General features: G+C 37.4%; 1 protein-coding gene across 6 annotated transcripts in view; it reads right to left on the bottom strand.

The window, feature by feature from the left end:
* Positions 1-22,951, bottom strand: part of CCP110 (centriolar coiled-coil protein 110) — a 29,913-nt gene that overhangs the window by 4,958 nt on the left and 2,004 nt on the right. For 2 of the 6 annotated variants that reach the window (XM_008956011.5, XM_057300042.2), the window contains exons 2-14: positions 22,647-22,789; positions 20,485-20,640; positions 15,954-16,082; positions 10,930-12,577; positions 7,669-7,799; positions 6,393-6,570; positions 5,697-5,836; positions 5,463-5,579; positions 3,561-3,662; positions 3,249-3,365; positions 2,569-2,642; positions 1,985-2,047; positions 441-500 (exon numbers count right to left, since the gene is read on the bottom strand). In XM_008956011.5, coding sequence (XP_008954259.4) covers positions 441-500; positions 1,985-2,047; positions 2,569-2,642; positions 3,249-3,365; positions 3,561-3,662; positions 5,463-5,579; positions 5,697-5,836; positions 6,393-6,570; positions 7,669-7,799; positions 10,930-12,577; positions 15,954-16,082; positions 20,485-20,625 — 2,900 coding nt within the window. In that variant the 5' untranslated portion in view covers positions 20,626-20,640; positions 22,647-22,789. The remainder of the gene's footprint in view (positions 1-440; positions 501-1,984; positions 2,048-2,568; positions 2,643-3,248; positions 3,366-3,560; positions 3,663-5,462; positions 5,580-5,696; positions 5,837-6,392; positions 6,571-7,668; positions 7,800-10,929; positions 12,578-15,953; positions 16,083-20,484; positions 20,641-22,646; positions 22,790-22,951) is intronic. The other 4 variants (XM_003830553.4, XM_024925962.4, XM_057300043.2 and 1 more) reach the window with 3 other exon arrangements.

Below are 22,951 nucleotides of genomic sequence, written 5' to 3'. Positions count from 1 at the left end.
AAAGAAAGCAATCACATTGCATCAACTGTCCAAAGCACAAATAAGCTTGAAAAGAACTGAAGTCTCATGCATGCGCACAGTAAGGAAAGCTAAACTCTGGCTTCAGCAGGAGACTATAAGCACGAGTCATACTCTGTTGGAGAATCACTTCGGTGATGCTGAATTTACTATATGGATATTTAAAATACTTTATGAGTAAAATGGTATGAAATGAAAAGTAAAAACATCCCAACATAAGACAGTAATTAGAATACACAACAGTACACCAAGAGGGTTACATTTGAAGACAAAACTTTAAAATATCTTTCCCAATGCTATAAAGAAAAAAAATCCCATTGAAAAACCATTATCCTTTACATAAGGAACACTAGATTTATTTTTCCCTCTCAAATCTAATCTTGGTTTCCGTAGTTTTCAATACCCGTGTGTGGCATTCTTACCCTTGTCTACTAAGTAGCCTATGAACAGGTGCATTCTGTCCTTGGTTTGGCTGAAGGACTCTGTTGACAAATTAAATGAAAAATTAATTTAATAGGTTAAATTCCATTTTTTCCCATTTTCTTTCAACGGATGAAAGATGATGACTGTAAGGTAAAGGTCAACTATGCAATAATATGGCCTATATATTACCACAAATCAGAGCAAATCGACTAAAGCATATTAATATGATACTTGTATTTTGCTCACTAAGAGTCCAAACCTTAGGTTTTTATCAGCAAAGAAATGTCCAACATATAGACTAACCCTTGTGCTTTTAGATAATTTTCTTATACATATGCTTTACAAAAGCTAACTTTTCCCTTCAAACCAGTGAGAGAAGAAAGTATCACTCTCATTTTACAGGAGTAAAAAACAGGTCAGAAATATTAAAGTTCGCTTTTTAGCTTTATTTTTTATTTATTTATTTTTTTGAGATGGGTCTTACTATGTTGCCCATACTGGTTTGAATTTCTGGGCTTAAGCTATCCTCCTGCCTCAGCCTCCCGAGTACCTGGGACCATAGGAGCATGCCACTGTGCCCAGCTTAAGTTAGCTTTTTTTTGAGACAGACCCTTGCTCTGTCGCCCAGGATGGAGTACAGTGGTGCAGTCTCGGCTCACTGCAACCTCCACCTCCCAGGTTCAAACAATTCTCCTGCCTCAGCCTCCTGAGTAGCTGAGCAGGCACGCGCCATCATACCCAGCTTTTTGTATCTTTTATTTTTGTATTTTTAATAGAGACAGGGTTTCACCATCTTGGCCAGGCTGGTCTTGAACTCCTGACCTCGTGATCCACCCACCTCACCCTCCCAGACTGCTAGGATAACAAGCATGAGCCACTGCTCCCAGCCCAGCTTAAATTAGCTTTCTAAGGTTTTTAAATAAGTATCAAAGATCCTCTGGACTGTCTAACTGAACTCAAGACATATCACACTCAAAATTTCTACCACAGATAGCATGTCCTACAAAATGTCCAGGCACATCTGGTCTGACATGTGACCAGGTATATGGCCAGGTATTGGTATGAATCTTGAGCCTGAGGATGACCCCCGACCCAATTCAGCAAGAAGTGCTCTACTGATGTCAAGTAGAACAAAGTCAACAAAAATGAAGTTTGGGATTTAAATTTTAATTTTTTAACTTTTTTTTTTTTTTTTTTTGAGATAGAGTTTCACTCTTGTTGCCCAGGCTGGAGTGCAATGGAGCAATCTTGGCTCACTGCACTCCCGCTCTGCCTCCCGGGTTCAAGCGATTCTCCTGCCTCAGCCTCTTGAGTAGCTGGGATTACAGGCATGTGCCACCACACCCAGCTAATTTTGTATTTTTAGTAGAGATGGGGTTTTCCATGTTGGTCAGGCTGGTCTCAAACTCCCGACCTCAGGTGATCCATCCGTCTTGGCCTCCCAAAGTTCTGGGATTACAGGCGTGAGCCACCGTGCCCAGCCAATTTTTTTTTTCTATAAAAAACAAAAAGCCTCTCATTAAGACTAAGTGATTTTTCTCACCTTGTTTCAGAAGGATTTTGTTTAACCAGAAATTTCTTATTTGGCATTCCCATTTCAGCAGCTCTAACACAATATAAAAATAAGGACATAATGTATTTAGAGAAGGGAAGAAAACATGCTTACAAATGTAATACAGGATGACAGAAACAAATCATCATTTAGAAGCTGGTGTACTACTGGAAGACCTGTACTAAGCATATTAAAGACTGCATTCAAGAAAGAAGAATTTTTTTGAAAAGTTATTAAGATATTTTTCCCATTAAGTCTTTATTCCCAAGAAACCTTTAGGACATCAGAAAAGGAATATATTTAGGCACTGAATATAAAGATTAACTGTTTTTAAGATTGACCAGCTATCAGTTATATGAGTTGAATGTTGTCAAATTTAGTAAATAAATTCATCTAAGATGAAATGAGATTTTAGCACCTGATTTTAATAAATTTCTTTATATAAAGGGGATTTCTATCAGCTCAACTGCAGAAAAATTAACTCTTTATTTCTAAATTTAAATATGCAAATAGACCAACAGATGACTAAAATTAATTGGTTTGATAACTAACATGACATGATACAAAAAACTTACTTCATGTATTTCTTCCTATCAAGAGACTTCTGTGTTGCAGCTGAAAGAGCCACTCGTGGACTTTTCATTTTATCCTTTAATATACAAAAGTAACGTCAAACTCTACTGGAACCAATTAATACCACTATATTATAATATATTATAATCCCACATTGCCTGGAAAAGCTTCTCTCTACTAACATTTTTAATTTAGTTAAATCATCTTGTTTTGTATTTTTGAAGCAGTCTAATTCTAAGAATTAAATAATTAGAATTATGTAAATTTTGCTTGCTTTTCCTTTGCCAATCACACTAAGATAACTGATTCAAATCACATACTCTGATATACTTCAAATTAACGTGGAGCCTGTTTTCTAACTCAGATTTCAAAAAAAGCAAAACCCACATTATAATTGAATTCAAGGAAATTCAATCAGGAGCAGCTGATAGATTGTATAAGCCATCTAAGCAAAACATTCAAAGCTTCAACTCTAAAATCCAATAAGAAAACAATATGTAATTCCTAAATGATGTAATTCTTTTAAATCTGTCTACAGATTTAAATGCTGCTAGCAATTCCAGGAATTACTTGTGCTTAAGAATGATCAGAAAAAGGGTGCTGAAGTCAACCAAAACTGACATTTAGTATCAATTACCCTAAACCCAGAAGAACTCTATTCATTAGAAATCATATAACATACCATTTGCCTGAGCATTTTCTCTTTGCGAACTTCTCGATCATGATGTAGAATAGACATTCTTTCAGCTGCATCCATTACAAAGAATATGTCATGAATACCGTACAAGGCAGCTCGCAACTAGGCACAAGAGAAGAAAATATTGTATACATTTAAAAGATGAGGTTAGAGTTCAGGAATACTATATACCATGTACACTTATTTATAGAAAAAGATTAAAATAGTTTTCATTGAAACCTATTTTCAGTGATTAAATAAAAAAGGAGAAATATAATATGTCCATGTCTTAAAAGCCTTCAGGATCCATGTATTTACCTGAGCTAACACTCTTTCCTGAAGTGAAGCATCTTGAGCTGAAACAATGCCTCTCTTTAATGGTGCTTCTGACTGAAAACTTCTTATGAATTCCATAGTATCCTGAAAAAAGAAATGCTCCTTCAAAAACATTTTTCTAGAAAGATTTGTGATCACTGGAGTTTGCTTTTTTCTTTTTCTCAGTCAATCCAAAATTACAGTCTTTCGTCAGTATCTGTGGGGGACTGGTTCCATGAATCCCTCAGATACCAAAATCCAAGGATGCTGGAGTCCCTTATATAAAATAGTTATCTGCATATAACCTAAGCACATCTCCCATATACTTTAAATCATCTCTAGATTAGTTAAAATACCTAATAAATGTACATGCTATGTAAATAGTTGTTATATTGTTTAGGAAATAATGACAAGGAAAAAAAATTTGTACATGTTCAGTACAGACACAACCATCATTTGTTTTTTCTGAATTATTTTTGATCCATGGTTGGTTGAATCCACAGATGTGGAACCCAGAGATAGAGGACCGACTGTACTAAGAACATAAATAAAACTATTACTTATCAGAAGTCAAACCACTCACTTTCAAGCAAGTCAAAAACACACAAACTGCTTCATTTACGTTATTCATAATATTATCTGAGAAAGATTAACAATTATTGGGGGAACCAGCCCCCAATATTTCAACGTAGGTTCTATTTTTCATAAGTGTCAGCTGGATGAGAAATAAAGAGAAAGAGTACAAAGAGAGGAATTTTACTGCTGGGCCTCCGAGGGGGACATCACATATCGGTAGGACCATGATGCCCACCTGAGCCTTAAAGCCAGCAAGTTTTATTAAGGATTTCAAAAGGGGAGGGGGTGCAAGAACAGGGAGTAGGTCGCAAAGATCACATGCTTCAAAGAGCAAAAAGGAGAACAAAGATCACATGCTTCTGAGGAAACAGGACAAAGGCAAAATCAGAACTACTGATAAGGGTCTATGTTCAGCTGTGCACGTATTGTCTTGATAAACATCTTAAACAAAAGGAAACAGGGTTCGAGAGCAGAGAACTGGTCCGACCACAAATTTACCAGGGTGGAGTTTCCCAATCCTAGTAAGCCTGAGGGTACTGCAGGAGACCAGGGCATATTTTAGTCCTTATCTCAACCGCATAAGACAGATACTCCCAGAGCGGCCGTTTATATACCTCCCCCCAGGAATGCATTCCTTCCCCAGGGTATTAATTATTAATATTCCTTGCTAGGAAAAGAATTTAGCGATATCTTCCCTACTTGCACGTCCGTTTATAGGCTCTCTGCAAGACGAAAAATATGGCTCTATTTTGCCCGACCTCGCAGGCAGTCAGTTATGGTTGTCTTCCCTTGTTCCCTGAAAATCGCTGTTATTCTGTTCTTTTTCAAGTTGCACTGATTTCATATTGTTCAAACACACATGTTTTGCAATCATTTTGTAGAGTTAACACAATAGTGGTCCTGAGGTGACCTACATCCTCAGCTTATGAAGATAACAGGATTAAGAGATTAAAGACAGGCATAAGAAATTATAAAAGTATTAATTTTGGGAACTGATAAATGTCCATATTAAAATGAAATCTTCACAATTTATGTTCAGCAATTGAAGTAAAGACAGGAGTAAGAAATTATAAAAGTGTTATTTGGGAACTGATATATGTCCATATTAAAATGAAATCTTCACAATTTATATTCCTTTGCTGCGGCTCCAGCTGGTCCCTCCATTCGGGGTCCCTGACTTCCCGCAACAAACAATCAGACTTCTAAAACTGCCTAGATTACAGTGACTAAAAAGCGTTTAAGTTCTGAACTAATCTGTTAGCTCAGCTGTCACAAGACTGATAGAAACTAAGACAGAAGTGAAATACAAATGATTTACAGGAATCTTACTTTTACAGTTTGTCGAAGTTGCTTCAGCTTATCTGTCTGCATAAGTCTACGAGTAAGAAATCCTTTTGCCACTGCAGTTATTTTGTTAAATTTTGCTTGTATTTCCAGACTAAAAACCTAGGAGAAAGAAGACAGACACAATGTTTATTGGTGTTCATTTATACAGTCTAAGATAATATAGCTCTTAAGAAAAGATAAATAGATAGATGGACATGTATCATTAAGTTTACCCACTTGAGACCATCTAGTTTTGGCTCTTCCAAAAGGCCTTGCTACTGAGAGTTTGGTCAAGCCACTAGTTGATGATCCCCAGAGGTAGAATGGTGCTTCGTTTGCAGAAACAAAGCTATATTGCAGGGCAGAATTTGTGAAACCTAGAGAAACATACATATAGTATTATACTTGATGTCATATAATTAGAATACGAAGAACATCCCAATAAACACTTGTGACACTTATTAAGAATAACAACTGCCTCCAAAAATGACCTACCTGCTAACTTAAAATATTTATGGACTTTAAAGCTTACATACCAGGTGGATCTTTTCAACACAAACAGCATCTCAGGATAATTGAGATATGAAGATAAGCTATTTAAAGGGACTAGGGAATTAGAGGTAATTCAAGATCACTCAGGAGAGAGCAAACTGTTTTCACTTGAAGTATATCACCTGCTGCATGAATGATCAGACTGGGCTCTAAGCCAAATTTCCTGATCTTTTCCTGGCAAAGGTAATCTTTGTTCACAAACATCTGCTCACAAGTCTTTGATCTCCTATCATGTCATTTTTCACTGGTTACTAAGCAGCTGGCAAAGAGGGTTGGACATGGAATCATTTGAAAACAGGAGATATAATCTTATAGTGTGCCAAATAAATATCTTACTGTAGGATCACTTTCCCAAATGTAAAAGGATTTTTAAATATTTACCAGAACTATTTGAATTTGAAGTATGGAGTGAGTCCGCTTGAGACAGCATTGTTTCCAGCAAACTAGAGTCACTTATTTTTCTCCATTCTAATTCCACTGCATTGTTAATGTCCAACTCAGAGGCTTCCGCTGTCATTGCCTTCTTCTCTTTTAACATTTTCTCCTGCTCTTCTATTTCCTATACATGAACAGTTTATTATAACATGCTAAACCTTTTAATTATGTCCCAAAATGATATCATTTTAGGCTTAGCCAAAAGTACATGTAATTATCAGCAATTATTATTTATTTCAAGTTTTTCTTCCTCAAATTATCCTTCCTTCCCTCTCCCTTCCGTTCCCTTCCCTCCTTCCCTCTTTTCTTTTCTTTCCTTCCTTCCTTTCTCTCTCTCTCTCTCTCTCTCTCTCTCCTCTCTCTCTCTCTCTCTTTCTTGTTTCAAGAAACAGAATCTCGCTCTGTCCCCCAGGCTGGAGTGCAGTGGCACGATCTCGGTTCACTGCAATCTCCACCTCGCGGGTTCAAGTGATTCTCCTGCCTCAGTTTCCCAAGTACCTGGGACTACAGGTCCATACACCACCATTTTGTATTTTTTAGTAGAGATGGGATTTCACTATATGTTGGCCAGGCTGGTCTCAAACTCCTGACCTCAGGTGATCCATCCACCTCGGCCTCCCAAAGTGCTGGGATTACAGGCGTGAGCCACCACGCCCAGGCTATAATTTAATATGTGATAATGTATAGTTAAATTATTAATTATAATAATATTATAACGAGTGTCGTTCTTTTTTTTTTCTTTTTATAGAGACAGGGTCTCCCTCTGTTGCCCAGGCTGGAGTGCAGTGGCTAGACAAAGGCGAAATCATAGCTCACTGCAGCCTTGAATTTCTGGGCTCAAGCAATCCTCCCACCTCAGCCTCCTGCATAGCTGGGACTACAGGCTCATGATACCACGCCCAGCATGAGTGTCATTTTTATGATATAACTCCTGCAGAATGTGTACTTTAGCACCTATTTATAAAATACTTTTTTAAAATATTAAGCTTTAAATCAAGGATTCAATAAAATATTCTCGATGAATTATGCAATTACTTTTAGATAAGGATCTAAATATCAAACTTCATATTTTGACAAAAAATACCATTCACGTATCAAAATGACTCCCTTACCTTAAGGTATATGGAGGCAAAAATTACACGTATTCTATACATGACCAAAATTCATAGGTATCCTTGGCTAAATTTCACTTACCAGTTGTATCTCCCTCCACATTCCTCACCTTTTGCAGTCTTTCTTGTTCCCTTTCCTGCTCAGCTATGAGTAGTGATAATTGCTGGGCGTGCTGTTCTTCTAGTCTCTTCCGCATTTCTTCAAAAGCTAACATCTTGCTTTTTAGTAACTCCTCGCTTTCTGAAAAGAAACATGTTTCCTCAATTTAGAAAATTCACAAGTCTAATGTCTGATATTTTATACCATCAATTTAAATTATCCTTCTGACAAGAGAGTATTCCTGGATCTGACATAATACAATCAAGATATAGCTGGGTCTCTACTTCGAACCACACTCCTTTTATTTCATGCTACTCAATAAAGTAAGACCTGTATTGCATCACCTTTTCCACTCCTTTTATTTCATGCTACTCAATAAAGTAAGACCTGTATTGCATCACCTTTACCCACTCATTCAACAGATCCCATCCTGATCTGAAATGACAGACCCAGGACTATATATTCAGACAAGATTCTCCTGACTCTACTTAACTTTCAGATGTGGTCCTCAACTGCATCCTACCACCATTTGTTTTTTTGACACTTGTCCTCCAGGATCTCTGGTAGTGTAGCTTGTAGTTTTGCCTTGTTTTGATTTTCAAAGAAAGTGTTTCCTTGATGTTATAAAGCTTTCTCAGCTTGAGGTTTCAAAAAGGACTGGACATTAAAATTCCAGATATTTTAGTTACTAACTAAGAGAAAACATTATGACAATACAAGCTTCCTAAATAGAATGTGGTAAGACATGTTGAAATGTACAAATACCAAGTATGGGCCAGGTGTGGTGGCTCACGTCTGTAATCCCAGTACTTTGGGAGGCCAAGGCAGGTGGATCACTTGAGGTCAGGAGTTCGAGACCAGCATGACCAACATGGTGAAACCCAATCTCTACTAAAAAAATACAAGCGCATGCCTGTAATCTCAGCTACTTGGGAGGCTGAAGCAGGAGAATCGCTTGAACCTGGGAGGCGGAGGTTGCAGTGAGCTGAGATCGCACCATTGCACTCCAGCCTGGGCAACAAGAGTGAAACTCCATCTCAAAAAAAAAAAAAAAGAAATTTCCACTCTGTTGGTCTTATGTACTTCTGATATTCACTGAGGCAGCCTCTTGCCTTGCTATGCTATCTACTTGGAGGATCCAAGTTGGCTCCCCAGGTAACAGTGGTTGTTTTTATTAGAGCTCTTATAAAGTTGCACAGGATGGGCCAGGGCTGGTGGCTCAAACCTGTAATCCCAGCACTTTGGGAGGCCAAGGAGGGCTGATCACCTGAGCCTAGGAGTTCGAGACCAGCCTGGCCAACATGGTGAAACCCTGTCTCCACAAAAAATATAACAGCTGGGCGTGGTGGTGCATGCCTGTAAATCTCAGCTACTTGGAAGGCTGAGGCAGGAAAATCGCTTGAACCCAGGCCTGCAGTGAACTGAGATCGCACCACAGCAATCTAGCCTGGGTGACGGAGCAAGACCCTGTCTCAAAAAAAAAAATTAAAAAAAAAAAAAAAGTTGCACAGGTTTTAAGCAGTCTGACCCAACCCTGTATTTCCCATAAGCCCTAAGAGCTTAACTTACTTGATTTGTATGTCTTCTATATCAGTAATAAAGAATTATCAACCATGACAACAAAGTAAGGGGTAATGAAGGAGAAAAACGTGCTTTAATAAATTGCTGTTAATGGATACAACAGAAAAAAACTGAAATAATAATTTTTATTAATTAACCTTTATTATTATTATTATTATTTTTTTTTTTTTGAGACGGAATCTGGTTCTGTCACCCAGGCTGGAGTGCAATGGTGCAATCTCGGCTCACTGCAACCTCCGCCTCCTGGGTTCATCCAATTCTCCTGCCTCAGCCTCCCAAGTAGCTGGGATTAAAGATGTGCACCACTACGCCCAGCTAATTTTTGTATTTTTAGTAGAGACGGGGTTTCGCCATGTTTGTCAGTTTGGTCTCGAACTCCTGACCTCAAGTGATCCACCCACCTCGGCCTCCCAAAGTGCTGGGATTACAGGCGTAAGCAACCGCGCCGGCCTAAAGAACCGTTCTTGAACCACCTACTCAGAGCCTTATTTCTGATACTTTGTCTAATAATTTGATGTTAAAGTGTTTACTGAAGGGCCAATTACACGAAGCTCATACTACAAATGAAAAAGCAAACTGAAATAAACATTAGAAACTATAGTCCAAAAGAAAGACCTCATAGCAATACAGTGAATTAAAACCATAAGTGATGTTTCAGGCAAGACTGTTTGGGGCTGGGTGCAGTGGCTCACGCCTGTAATTCCAGCACTTTGGGAGGCTGAGGCAGGTGGATCGCTTGAGGCCAGGAGCTTGAGAGCAGCCTGGCCAACATGGCGAAACCACATCTCTACTAAAAATATAAAAATTAGCTGGGCCAGGTGGTAAGCACCTGTAATCCCAGCTACTCTGGAGGCTGAGGCACGAAAATCAATTGAACCCAGGAAGCAGAGGTTGCAGTGAGGTGAGAACCTGCCACTGCACTCCAGCCTGGCGACAGAGCAAGACTGTCTCAAAAAAAAAAAAAAAAAAAAAAGAACTGTTTCCTCCAATTATTAACATTCTCAATAATACCAAGTGGACTATGAAAGCTTCATCATTTAAATAAGAAGATCCATCCAGGCATGATGGCTCACACCTGTAATCCCAGCTACTCAGGAGGCTGAGGCATGAGAATTGCCTGAACCGGGAGGTGGAGGTTGCAGTTAGCCAAGGTTGTGCCACTGCACTCCAGCCTGGGCAACAGTGCCAGACTGTCTCAAAAAAGAAAATCCTGGCTGGGTGTCGTGGCTCACGCCTGTAATCCCACAGCTTTGGGAGGCTGAGACGGGAGGCTCACTTGAGCTCATGAGTTTGAGACCAGCTTGGGCAACATGCCGGAAACTCCATCTCTACAGTATAAAAAATACAAAAATTAGCCGGGCATGGTGGCATGAGCCTGTAGTCCCAGCTACTTGGGAGGATGAGGTGGGAGGATGGCTTGAGCCCAGGAGGCGGAGGTTGTAGTGAGCTGAAGTCATGCCACTTCACTCCAAACTGGGGTGATAGAGCCAGACCTTGTCTCAAGAAAATCTTTAAGAAAGCCTATCAAATGACAATAAACTGTAGCTGACTATATGCTTTCTAATAAGATAAATAAAATTAAGTGCCCATATGAATAAAGACCACTTTTTTCCCAAAAATGTCAATTAAGAGTATTAAAATAAAGGTATTATCTGCATAGAAGGTATCAAACGCTTCAAAGATTCCTTACCTTTGGAACTAGTTCCTAACATTTTATTCTTGTTAACGAAGACAGATCCCTTAGGGTATCTTTTTTCTGGCAAATGTTGCCTTTCTTGTTCAGTTATTCCACTTGTTATGACATAAGGGCAGTTTTCTTTTTGCAAACCATCAATATCTAAATCAAGTCTCCGTTTAACTTTCTCAAAACTGTTATCCAAAAATTGTTCATTTCCACAGGACACCATAGGTGTGTCCATCTGCTGCCTCGTATTCTGGTTTTGCATCAATAAAGGAGAAGGGTTTTTTACATCATAAGACTTATTCAGTTCCGTTTGCAAACTGCAGTTTTTCTCTAACACACTGGCTGGCTTGAGTCCACTCACAGTTCCAAAGTTTGGACTTGCTATGCACTGACTGCTGGCATATGGTTCATGCAGCTTTGGCATCGCAGCACAGGTACTGTTCATTATGTGTGCGCTTCTCTCATCGGATGTTAACTGACCTTCCACAGTAACAAGTCCATGAGTAACTTTATTTTCTAAATGATTTCCTGAAGATTGACATACCTGATTTGATTTACCTAAAACCACATCTTCTTTGACTTCAGATGTATTTTTGCCCACATAAACCTTGCTTGAACAAACTCCCACTAAATCAGTTGGTAACTTTGGCATAATTTCGGGCACATTTGTGTTTTCATCAGTATCTTGAACAATTAAGTCCACTGCCTGTTCTTTTCCTTTAGGGCTTAATTCACAGGCATTTATTGGGTTATTTATAAGTATATGACATGCTGATGATGTCCTGGAACGTCTTCGGTGCATTTTAGGACTCATACTTGGCTCTGGACTAGGTAATTTGGCATATGAACCTGTAAGACTTTTGATAACATTATTTTCGGTAACAAAAGTGGGAATAACTTTAAAATCAGAATTAGACTCTAGAACAGTGGGATGGCCAGTTCGTATAGGTATGTCCGCTTTCGAAAAGCTAGCTAAAACTGGCATACTTATGCTGCTTGCTTGAGTGGAAGCACCTTGGAGAAGAACATTTGATTTATTAAGGCTTGGTTTGTCAGGAATAACTGAGACACAGTGTTTGCCTGTCAACTGGGCTTTCTCTTTTACACAGTCAGCCACTTTAACAGCATCATGTTCTTTGTCTAAATGACTCTCATTAACAATTCTGTTCATACTACCTCTCAGACTGCGTCTAGATTGTTCTCTTTCTATATATTCCTTTGACTTTTTCATCAGATTCTGAAGACTCATTACATAGGGATCTGGGATGACTTCTGCCAAAAGTGGTAGATCCTGTTGTTCATTTACTGAGACGAGACCATCAGAAATAAGAGTTTCTTGTGGGGTTGCTGAAGAGGTCTTTGGAAAAGCTTCATTTTCTACATGACTAATATTGGAACTATCACATTGCTTCGGAGAATTAAATCCTTCTGAATCTCTAGCTAAGTCTATTCCATTAGTTTTACATTGGTCCTCATTATCCAATGGCAAAATCCCAGCTATCTTATCAAGATTTGCTGCAGTAGAGTGTTCCGTATGGCTTGGAAAGCTATTTGGAAATGTAGCAGGAACATTCAAGTTTCTGACTTCTGAATTAGAGTAAACTGTTTCCATCTCCCACTGATCAAAATCACTGGCATTAGGTGCTTTTCTAACCTGAAACAGGAAATTTAAAAATTAATATTTCCTCATTGCACAAAAAGTCTCTGATTTCACTGTTTTCTAAAATAAAATTGAAATTGAAAATTCAGAATTCTGACATTTCAAAACATAAAGAAAAACTAAGATGACAGGTTTCTATGGTATCCTGTATCACAGGGGGCTCAAATTATTATTGAAAAGATGCCTACTGGTCATCCTGCCTAAGTTATTAAAAGAGTTATAAAAGAGTTATAAAAAGAAACATCTAATCTGATACAAATATGAACATATATATGTGTATACACACACACATATATTCATATATCCATGTGCAATTTAATCTTAGAATAGAAGCACTTAAATTTCTTCTAGTCATATGTTATTAACATTACCAACTGTTCCTCCTAGGATAGCTATCATCCAAGGATAATAATATATGCAATAAACAGCAAGTAATGAAATGTCTTACGTAAACGATTCCCTCTCTAACAAAGACTAACTTGTCCAGGACATTGATTAAGCAAAAATAATTCAGTAATAAGACTCCTGCACCCACATGCTTACTCCAAAGTTTAACTAAACTTTGTCTCAAAAATAAATGAATGAATGAATGAATGAATGTAAAAACAGATATTTTGTATCTAAATAATCCAACTTTGCAAAAGAATAAAAAGAGAACTAGGATAGTTTCTAAAGGTAATTATACATCCGTATATTAAACTGGCAAAAATCATTGTATTATCATATGAATACAGACATCAAAAGCCTGACTATTGGCGGGGCATGGTGGCTCACGCCTGTAATCCCAGCACTTTGGGAGGCCGAGGCGGGCGGATCATGAGGTCAGGAGATCAAGATCATCCTGGCTAACACAGTGAAACTCCATCTCTACTAAAAATACAAAAAATTAGCTGGGCTTGGTGGTGGGCACCTGTAGTCCCAGCTACTCAGGAGGCTGAAGCAAGAGAATGGCATGAATCTGGGAGGCGGAGCTTGCAGTGAGCCGAGATCACGTCACTGCACTCCGGCCTGGGCGACAGAGCGCGACTCCATCTCAAAAAAAAAAAAAAAAAGTCTGAATATTACAATATTTTTTGGTTGTTTTGAATGTGCTTGTTTTTTTCTAGACCACATGGCTCTCCTATTTTACCTTACAAATCCCAAGACAGGTAATGGTTTCCAGGTACTATGCAATACACAGTACAATAAGACACTTAGTCACAACCTCAGAACCAAAATAAAACAAAAAAGATGCAAAAAGGTTTCCAGGTACTATGCAATCAACAGTACAAGACATACTTAGTCACAGCCTCAGGACCAAAATAAAACAAAAAGGATGCATATTTATGAAATCCATGAACATGTTCACAGATTTAAGTAAAACAGATGATTTCCTTACGTAAAATATTTCACATTTGTGATATTCGGAAGCTATGTTGTTTATACGTCACTAAAATGAGCCTTTAGTTAGACAAGTTAAATAACAACAAGAAAAAAATCTATCATAGAACCTTAGGTTTTACAGGTGAAGCAGAAATCTAATTGTATTATATAAAATTTTCCTATCTGAATAATTAATTCATTACAGTTCAACATTATACATGCTCTTTTAACAATTTTATTAGTAGTATATTTTATCTTCCCTCAATGGACCAAGAATGATATGCCATTTTCATTTCAATCACAGGAAATACGTAGTAAGTAAAAAACACACCTCTTATTGTTAAATTAGTGCTACTCAATACATTTTTTAAACTTCATATGGACAGTAATTATAATCTGCAAAATGAAATCTACTACCCACACACTATATACTACTGTGAAAGGGAAATAAAATCTCAGGACCCCAAACTCAACTATGTCACATGAGAGTCACTATGACTCTCATTAACAATTCTCTTCATACTACCTCTCAGCCTGCGTCTAGATTGTTCTCTTTCTATATATTCCTTTGACTTTTTCATCAGATTCTGAAGACTCATTACATAGGGATTTCGAGTAACTGAAATGGAAAATCACACGTCAAAGGAAAAAGTAAAGCTTAGGAACTGAGTCACACAAAAACTGCCTTCCTTTTATTCCTAAACAGATAGCTGCAAAATAGAAGGCCACCTATCTACCCAGGTAGACTCTCTTGCAAATTGCTCACAAGGAAATTCCTCGTAGGCCCCAAAATCTTTACACCAACCCAGAGTTCTGCTGAATTTCACTCTGACAAGATACGGACAAAGACCAAAGATGACTAGAAATCATCCCTTTGGAGACAAATGTATATTTGACTTCTTCCTCTACTCTGCTTACTTTATCCTATGTAAAATGCAGATTTATTGAGCTTGAGATGAATGCATAACTGACTGTTCCTCTACCCCCACCTTTCTCATGCGACTTGTGGATTCAGTGAGTGCTAATCAAAGCCTCACAAAAATGTGATCGCTTATCTCATTACCTACCCTCCTTTTTTTTTCTTTCCTCTTTCCCCTCCTGCTGTTCTCTCCCCTTTATACACTGAAGTCCTCAAAACCTCTTCTGGAAAAGCATAAGCCACAGATTCTACTGTAACTTTTGTCTCTTTTTCCTTGGCACATCCTCAACCTTGGCAAAACAAACCTCTAAATCGATTGAGACTTGCCTCAGTCATTTTCTTCAGTTTACACTACTAACAGAGAAATGAACCCTTAAGGTTCATTATACACGTGTCATCTGATATAAATTAAACAGACAAACCACAAACTCCTAAGATTATGAAAAAACAAAAAGATGTTACCAGCAGAACACTGCTATATGTTGTAGAAATTATTCGTTCAATCTAATTTATTCGTTTTTCTTTTTAGTACAAAATGATCCACATGTCAGAACAAATTGTTTATACAAATCTAAAAATAACTGCACAAGGTGTAGATGTGTTGTTTAAATAGTTTTTAGACATAGGATGCATCTAAACAATTCAATGTTATCTAAACTGCATTTTGTGTATCTAAGAGTTTTCACCAAAAAAAATTGGAGGCAGTTATTTACTTAAGCAAAGAATGAGAATAAGGTCATTTAGTCAACAGTCTAATTAGTTTGGGGTAAACAATAATACCCAATTCTGTCATTTTGTCACTGAGAATTCAATGTTTTTAGAGTCATAAGATGCAAACAATAAGCAATTATATTCAGTGTATGGTTCTATTGTGTAAATATCCTCTGATTCAAGTACTGGGCATCACTAACAAGCAAGTACATTCTCTTTGGAGTAACTGAAATGGAAAATCACAAATTATGAAGCTTCTCAAACGTAAAAGTAAAGTACATTAGTAATTAGTTAAGTGCAAATATATTTCAGAAAAATTATCATCAACGCTTATCTTATGATTTCTTTATTATAACTGAAACAGCTAAAATCACACACCTGAACATTGTCAAGAATCTCCTGGACACGAGTCAGTAAAGCTTTCTTCCTGTTAACCTGCTTTCTTGCTTCTACATCAAGTGCTTTCTGCTTTTCTTGTTGCATTTCCTTTCTTTTCTCAATGTTAAGCTGTAAAACATCATAAAAATGTAATTATTTCCCACGATAAAAATATCATAAAATCAGGAAGTTCTGAATCAGAAAGATTAAAAACATGTGCAACAGGCAAAACTAATGTATAGTGAAAGAAATCAGAACAATGGTCTGGGTACTGAGTGGGATGGGGCATTAGAGATCTTTCCATGGTGAAGAAAATCCTGTGTGGGTGTGAGTTATACATGTGTATGCCATATATCAAAACTCATGGAACTTTAACACTTAAGATTTGTGCATTTTGCTATGTGTAAATTATTTTCAGTTAAAAAGTTAAAAAGAAAAAAGTTTGTTCACTAATCAAATGTTCTAAAATGACAGAAATAAAATTAAGGCCCTTTTGGCCACTGCTGAGTTTTTTATTACTTCACTTGAATATTGACTTGAATATTACTTCACATTCAGTATCCTTTTTTTTTTTTTTTTTGAGATGGAGTCTTGCTCTGTCACCTAGGCTGGGGTGCAGTGGTGCGATCTCGGCTCACTGCAACCTCCGCCTCCTGGGTTCAAGCAATTCTCCTGCCTCAGCCTCCGGAGTAGATGGGCTTACAGGCACGTGCCACCACGCCCAGCTAATTTTTGTATTTTTAGTAGAGATGGGGTTTCACCATGTTGGTCAGGCTGGTCTCCAACTCCTGACTTTGTGATCTGTCCACCTCAGCCTCCCAAAGTGTTGGGATTACAGGCGCGAGCCACCGCGCCCAGCCCATGTTTAGTATCTTATTTCACTGGGTCAACTGGATTCTACAACTTTTAATTTTCTAACCAGTGCACAATTTAACTCTTTGCTGCCTCAAAAAATGTCCAAAGGTTTAATGATAAAAATAAACAGATAATATATTATTTGCCTACAAAAGCAGAATACATCTTTTCTTTCACCTCACTCTACCTTCCGATAAAAATATAATGTACCTAAAAAATGGAAGGCTTCTAAGCATTGTATCTCTTTATAATGGATTTCAATCTTAATTATTAAGTCCTGGGAAATTAAATCACTGTTAACAGTCAAGACTTATCGTAGGCTTAAACAAATAGAAAATATATCATTAAAAAATTATTTCAAAAGTTGCAATATTCACCTATCAAATACAACATAAAAGTGTGGATTAGGTCCATAAACATCAGATTTTGCTTATAAATAAATAACAGACGGAGTCATAGACCCTACACAACAAGCCTCAGACATTTTGGTCCACATTAAATCAAGCAATGTGTTATCAAATAGCTGATAAATATGTTGTTTTAAAACTTTTTCCTAATTGCATGGTACCAAAGAATGATTATACAATTTACTTGCTAATCAAAAGGAGAAAATGTGTACTTTAAAGAGCCATCTGGCAGTCACTACTGTAAGCAAGTGTTCAAACTAAACATCACTAATAGAGGGCAACTAAACATTATGTAACTTCTGATTTAATTTAGTATGAAGTGCAGGGCATCATCTCCAAAGAATTCCTTTTTTTTTTTGAGATGGAGTCTCAGGTTGGAGTACAGTGGTGCGATCCCGATCCCTCCTGGGTTCAAGCAATTCTCCTTGACCCAGCCTAACGCACAGCTGGGATTACAGGCACCCACCATCATGCCTAGCTAATTTTTATATTTTTAGTAGACAAGGGGTTTCGCCATGTTGGCCAGGCTGGTCTCGAACTCCTGACCTCAAGTGATACACCCATCTCGGGCTCCCAAAGTGCTGGGATTACATTTTTTTTTTTTTTTTTGAGACAGGGTCTCACTCTGTTGCCCAGGCTGTTGTGCAGTGGCTCGATCTCGGCTCACTACCTTTGCCTACTGGGTTCAGTGGATCTTGGCTCACTGCAACCTTCGCCTCCTGGGTTCAAGGGATCCTCCTGCCTCAGCCTCCCACAGAGCTGGAATTACAGGCATCCACCACCACGCCCAGCTAATTTTTGTATTTTTAGTAGAGACGGGGTTTCGTCATGTTGGCCACGCTGGTCTCAGCCTCCCAAAGTGCTGGGATTACAGGCATGAGCCACCCCGCCCAGCCCTATCTTCAAAGAATTCCAAAAATCTTTAACCTGTTTATCAAACTTCACTTCCAGTTCATAGGAACTACAGGGACTAGAGAAACAAGTTAAATAACACTATTAGGAAACAATGGGACAAATCCAAGATCTAAGGAATTCTACAAGACAATAGCTCTGGTCTCTTTAAAAATTCAGTATCATAGTTTTGTTTTTTTTTTTAAGACAGTATCTTACTCTGTCACCCAGGTTGGAGTGCAGTGGCATGATCAGGGTTCACCGCAGCCTCAGCCTCCCGGGCTCAGGTGATCCTCCCACCTCAGCCTCTAGAGCAGCTGAGACTCCTGGTGCGTGCCACCACACCCAGCTGATTTTTGTATTTTTTGTACGGATGAGATTTCACCACGTTGCCCTGACTGGTCTCAAACTCTGGGGATCAAGCAATGCAATCCACCCACGTCAGCCTCCCAAAGTGCTGGGATTATAGGCGTGAGGCACCATGCTCAACCAATTAAAAAAACTGTTTTTAAGACGTACAGTAGCTGTTCTGGATTAAAATAAAGAAACATAACAAGCAAATACTAATTGTGAACTTTGGATCCAGATTGGGGGAATAAAGTTATAAAAGGCATTTTGAGCACAAATGGAAAAATTTAAATATGAACAGAATTATTAGATATTATTAAAAATTATTAGTTTTCTTAAGATGTGATAATGGTATTGGGGCTTTACATAGGAGAATGTCCTTATTTTTAAGAGATGTACGCCAAAATATTTAGGGGAGCAGTGTCAGGTCTCCGTGGTTTTCAAATAGCTAGGCAATTTTTAAAAATGTCATATGTACACACACACATACGTGTATATAAAAATCACAAACACAATAAAGCAAAGATGACAACAATGTTACAAATTATTTAATCTAATGGTAAATCTATGGGTGGTCACTGCACTATCCTTTCAACTTTGCTGTATGTTTGAAAGTTTCATTACAAAAAGTTGGCAGTTAGCTCTGGTGTCTTTAAAAATTCAGTTCAATTAATTAAAATTAATCTCTTAACTCCTGTTATACCAAAAAATAAATTTAAAGCTCACTTTTTTCTAATATTAGTTTGTGATTTAAAATAAAGTCATATGCATTTTTAAAATATCCAATTAGTATCAAAGGGTGTATGATGAAGTGTCTTCCCTATTATCCTATATTCTCTCACCACTCCCCAGAAAAGGAATAGCCATCCTTTGAAAAACCCAAATGGTTAACTTATATTGGGTACCTCTTATGATCCAGGTGGTATTCTAACCATTTTATATCTACAAATTCATTTAATCTTCAAAATAGCCTTATGAGGTAGGCACTATTTTATCCCCATTTAACAAATAAGAAAATGGACCACAAGTTTACACAGCAAGTAAGTAGCAAAGCAATGATTTGGACCCAGGCCAGAAAGCTCCACAGCCTAGACTTTTTTTTTCCTTCTTTTGGGATAGGGTCTTGCTCTGTTAGCCCAGGCTGGAGTTTTTTTCCTTCTTTTGGGATAGGGTCTTTCTCTGTAGTCCACGCAATGACGCAATCCTGGCTCACTGCAGCCTGCAACTCCTAGGTTCAAGGGATCCTTCCGCCTTAGCCTTTGAGGAGCTGGGACTACAGGCACATGTCACTGCGCCAGGCTAATTTTTAAAAATGTTTTTATAGAGATGAGGTCTCACTATGTTGACCAGGCTAGTCTTGAATTCCTGGTCTCAAGCAATCCTCTTCCTTCCGGTCTCTCAAAGCATTGGGACTATAGGTGTGAGCCACTATGCCTGGCCCAGAGTCTGGACCTCTAATCATGACTCTATACTGCCCCTGACAGCATGCTGCACACGGTGTTTTACACTAGATCATCGAAATCCTTCCATGCCTCAACATTTACATCTGCCTTACTGTAATGGTATGTATGAGATTTTATAAAATAGACCATAGTTAAACTACTCCACTACTGATGGACATTTAGGTGATTCGTCAACCTTTGCTATTTCAAACAATGCTAATGTAACTTTGTACTTATTTCTTTGGGCTCACATATAATTGTAGGATATACCCAAAAATGGAACTGCTGACCCAAAGGCTATGTATGCTTTTAAATTCTACCAAACTGCTCATCTAGAAATAAAATAAACTGATTCTCTTAGCAAAAGTGCATTAAAAGTGCATTTTCTCCACAATCTAAGGAACACAAGGTTCTATTAGGTCTTGGCCAATCTATAATAGTAAGTAAAAAATGCTAATTCATTTGCATTTCTCTAATTCTGAATAAGGGCATCTCTTCAAATGTTTATAAGCCTTTCTTTTGTTTTTCCACGAACTGTTTTAGTTGTTCACTACAGAAAAAAACTATTTAAAAACAAAGCAAGTTTACCAGTGGAGAAAGGATAGCCACTCCATGAAAGCAAATAAGTGAGATACTTTCAGACTGAGCAGGGAGAAAGCTCTCTGTGGATAGTGATGCTTCTTGTATTCTGGCAAGACTTTTTTCACAGAACTTCTCATACTCCTCCATCTTCCCACAGTCACACTACAAGAGAGAAAAATGTTATTTTTAATGTACTGGGAAAAACAGATCTTAATTATTTGGCAGATTTTGTAGAGCATGAGAGAGTCCCTATAATTCACAATTCCTATAACTGGTCCTCCCAGAATTGTCTTACTGATCAGGAGCTAATTCTTGGGTATGGTAATTCACCTCAAGAACCTGTCCAATTAAGATTTACTTTATATATTAAATATTTCTGAATATTATTGCAGGTAAATCAATCTTTAAATGGGATTAATTTAGCTAAGAATTCAGTAAAACCTTCTTAAAGGAAACAAAGTTCTGTAAACCTTTACTAACTTCACATTGTAAAACAAGATATTATATTTTCTTTAACAGGACTTATCTACACAAGAAAAACTATATCATACAAAGGTACAAACACTGAAGTAAAAAAGCCTACTCAAATCAAAGAATATTTACTTTTAAAAATTTTCTATTTTGAAGTTCAGAGGTTACTCTCATATCCTTTTTTTTTTTTTTTTTAAAGAGACAGGGTCTCACTATGTTGCCCAAACTGGATTCCAGTGACTATTCACAGGTTCAGTCACAGTGCGCTATACTCTCAAACTCCGAGACTCAAGCAATCCTCCTGCCTCAATTTGCCTATCTTAACACTATACTTGGACTGCATGAGCACCAGCCAACTCAGTCAGAGGTAAAAAAGAGCAAATCGATTGGCTCTGATATTAATTATATTTTATTGTTGAAAATTGGAACCGTCACCAAACTACTTAAAACAGTCCCAGTAATTTCACAGTTTCTGGGAAATTGTGATTATGAAAATACAAGGTAACCAGGAGGGATTAGGCATCATATTCATTCATTTAGCAAACAGTAAATATTGATTGCTTATTTGCACAGCATTATGTGTGGCACTGTTTCCTTTAAATAAGCAAGGGAAAATAAAAAGACATTATCAGAATCATAACCAGCAAGGGATGAACTATGGAAACAGAAAATAGAATACAATAATGTTCCTTTATGTCTTCATTTTAAAATAATTAGCTTCTTAACAAAAAAAGAGAGGGCAGGGAAATTCAATTCATGATGTGGGATATGCAAAGATGAAATAGGATATGTCCTCGGTAGGCCTCAAAGTACTTAAAAATTCAGTACACCAAAGTATCAGGGACAAATTATAGTGCAATGAGAAATGGGAAAAAAAAATAGTCCAAATTATAATCAGGTTATTAAAAAATAAGATATAATGCTATTTTTTCTAAATAGTTTAATCAATAACAAAACTTCTTCCTACTATTCAATCAATTGTAATTATTTGTGTTCAATCTATGCAAAGTAGGAATCTAATGACAAACAAATGGTTCTCTACAGTGTGAGTGAGACTATTTTACAAGCTTTTATTTATTTTAAAAAAGCAAAAGTAAAAACAATAAAACACCTTAAGGCATAGCCTTTTTTTAGGTCTAGGTTTCAACTCACATTATTTCTTAACCCCATTTCTGCTCAAATATTTTATTTTTTTAATCATGCCATGCATTCAGCAATACACAGAATGTAAATAGATTATACAAATAAAGTAATATATCTTCTGTGGATACTCAAGCAAAGCATGAAATTCAATTTTAGAAGTGAGGGAAATTATTAAGGAAATATAATACTTTTATGGCCATAGTTTTATTTTTCTTTCAACATCATAGAGCTATGCCTCATTGTTTCAGAAAGTTATTCACATCCCTTAAATAGTACATATATGTCCTACATCTTGCAGATGTATAGTACTATATTATTATTACAGCACAACACAGCATATGACAACGCATTACTCATTCAAATATGAGTGCTAATATGGAGATTATACAAATTACTAGATGATCCTTAGAGCATGACTGGATCCTTCTTATTCTTCAGTCTCAGCTTGGATATCCCCTCCTCAGAGAAGGCATCCCTGATGACCCCATCTAAATTAACTCTTTCTCTATCACTATCACATTACCCTGCTGTTTCCCAATTTTCATAGCACTTACCACTATCTGAAATTATCGTGTTTATTTCCTTGATTTTTGTCTGTCTTCCTCCACCAAAATGTAAGCGCCATAAGTACAGGTACCTTTTCAGTCTTGTTCACTGAATCCCCATTACACAGAACAGTATCAGCACACAGCAGGCACTTGATAAAAGTATTGAATAAGTGAATAAGAATAATAATAAGCTCAAACAATAATGTAAACCAGAAGAAAAAAAGAAGGCGGACTATACACCGAAGCTAGCAAGGAAGAGTGGAATTTAGAGAATGGAAATTTCACCATGGCTCTAGTCCCAGAGAAACTGG

Source organism: Pan paniscus, chromosome 18 (genome assembly GCF_029289425.2).
Source record: "Pan paniscus chromosome 18, NHGRI_mPanPan1-v2.0_pri, whole genome shotgun sequence".
Taxonomy (NCBI): Eukaryota; Metazoa; Chordata; class Mammalia; order Primates; family Hominidae; genus Pan; species Pan paniscus.
Note: the sequence above shows the minus strand (reverse complement) of the source record. Positions and strands in the feature narration are given on the sequence as shown.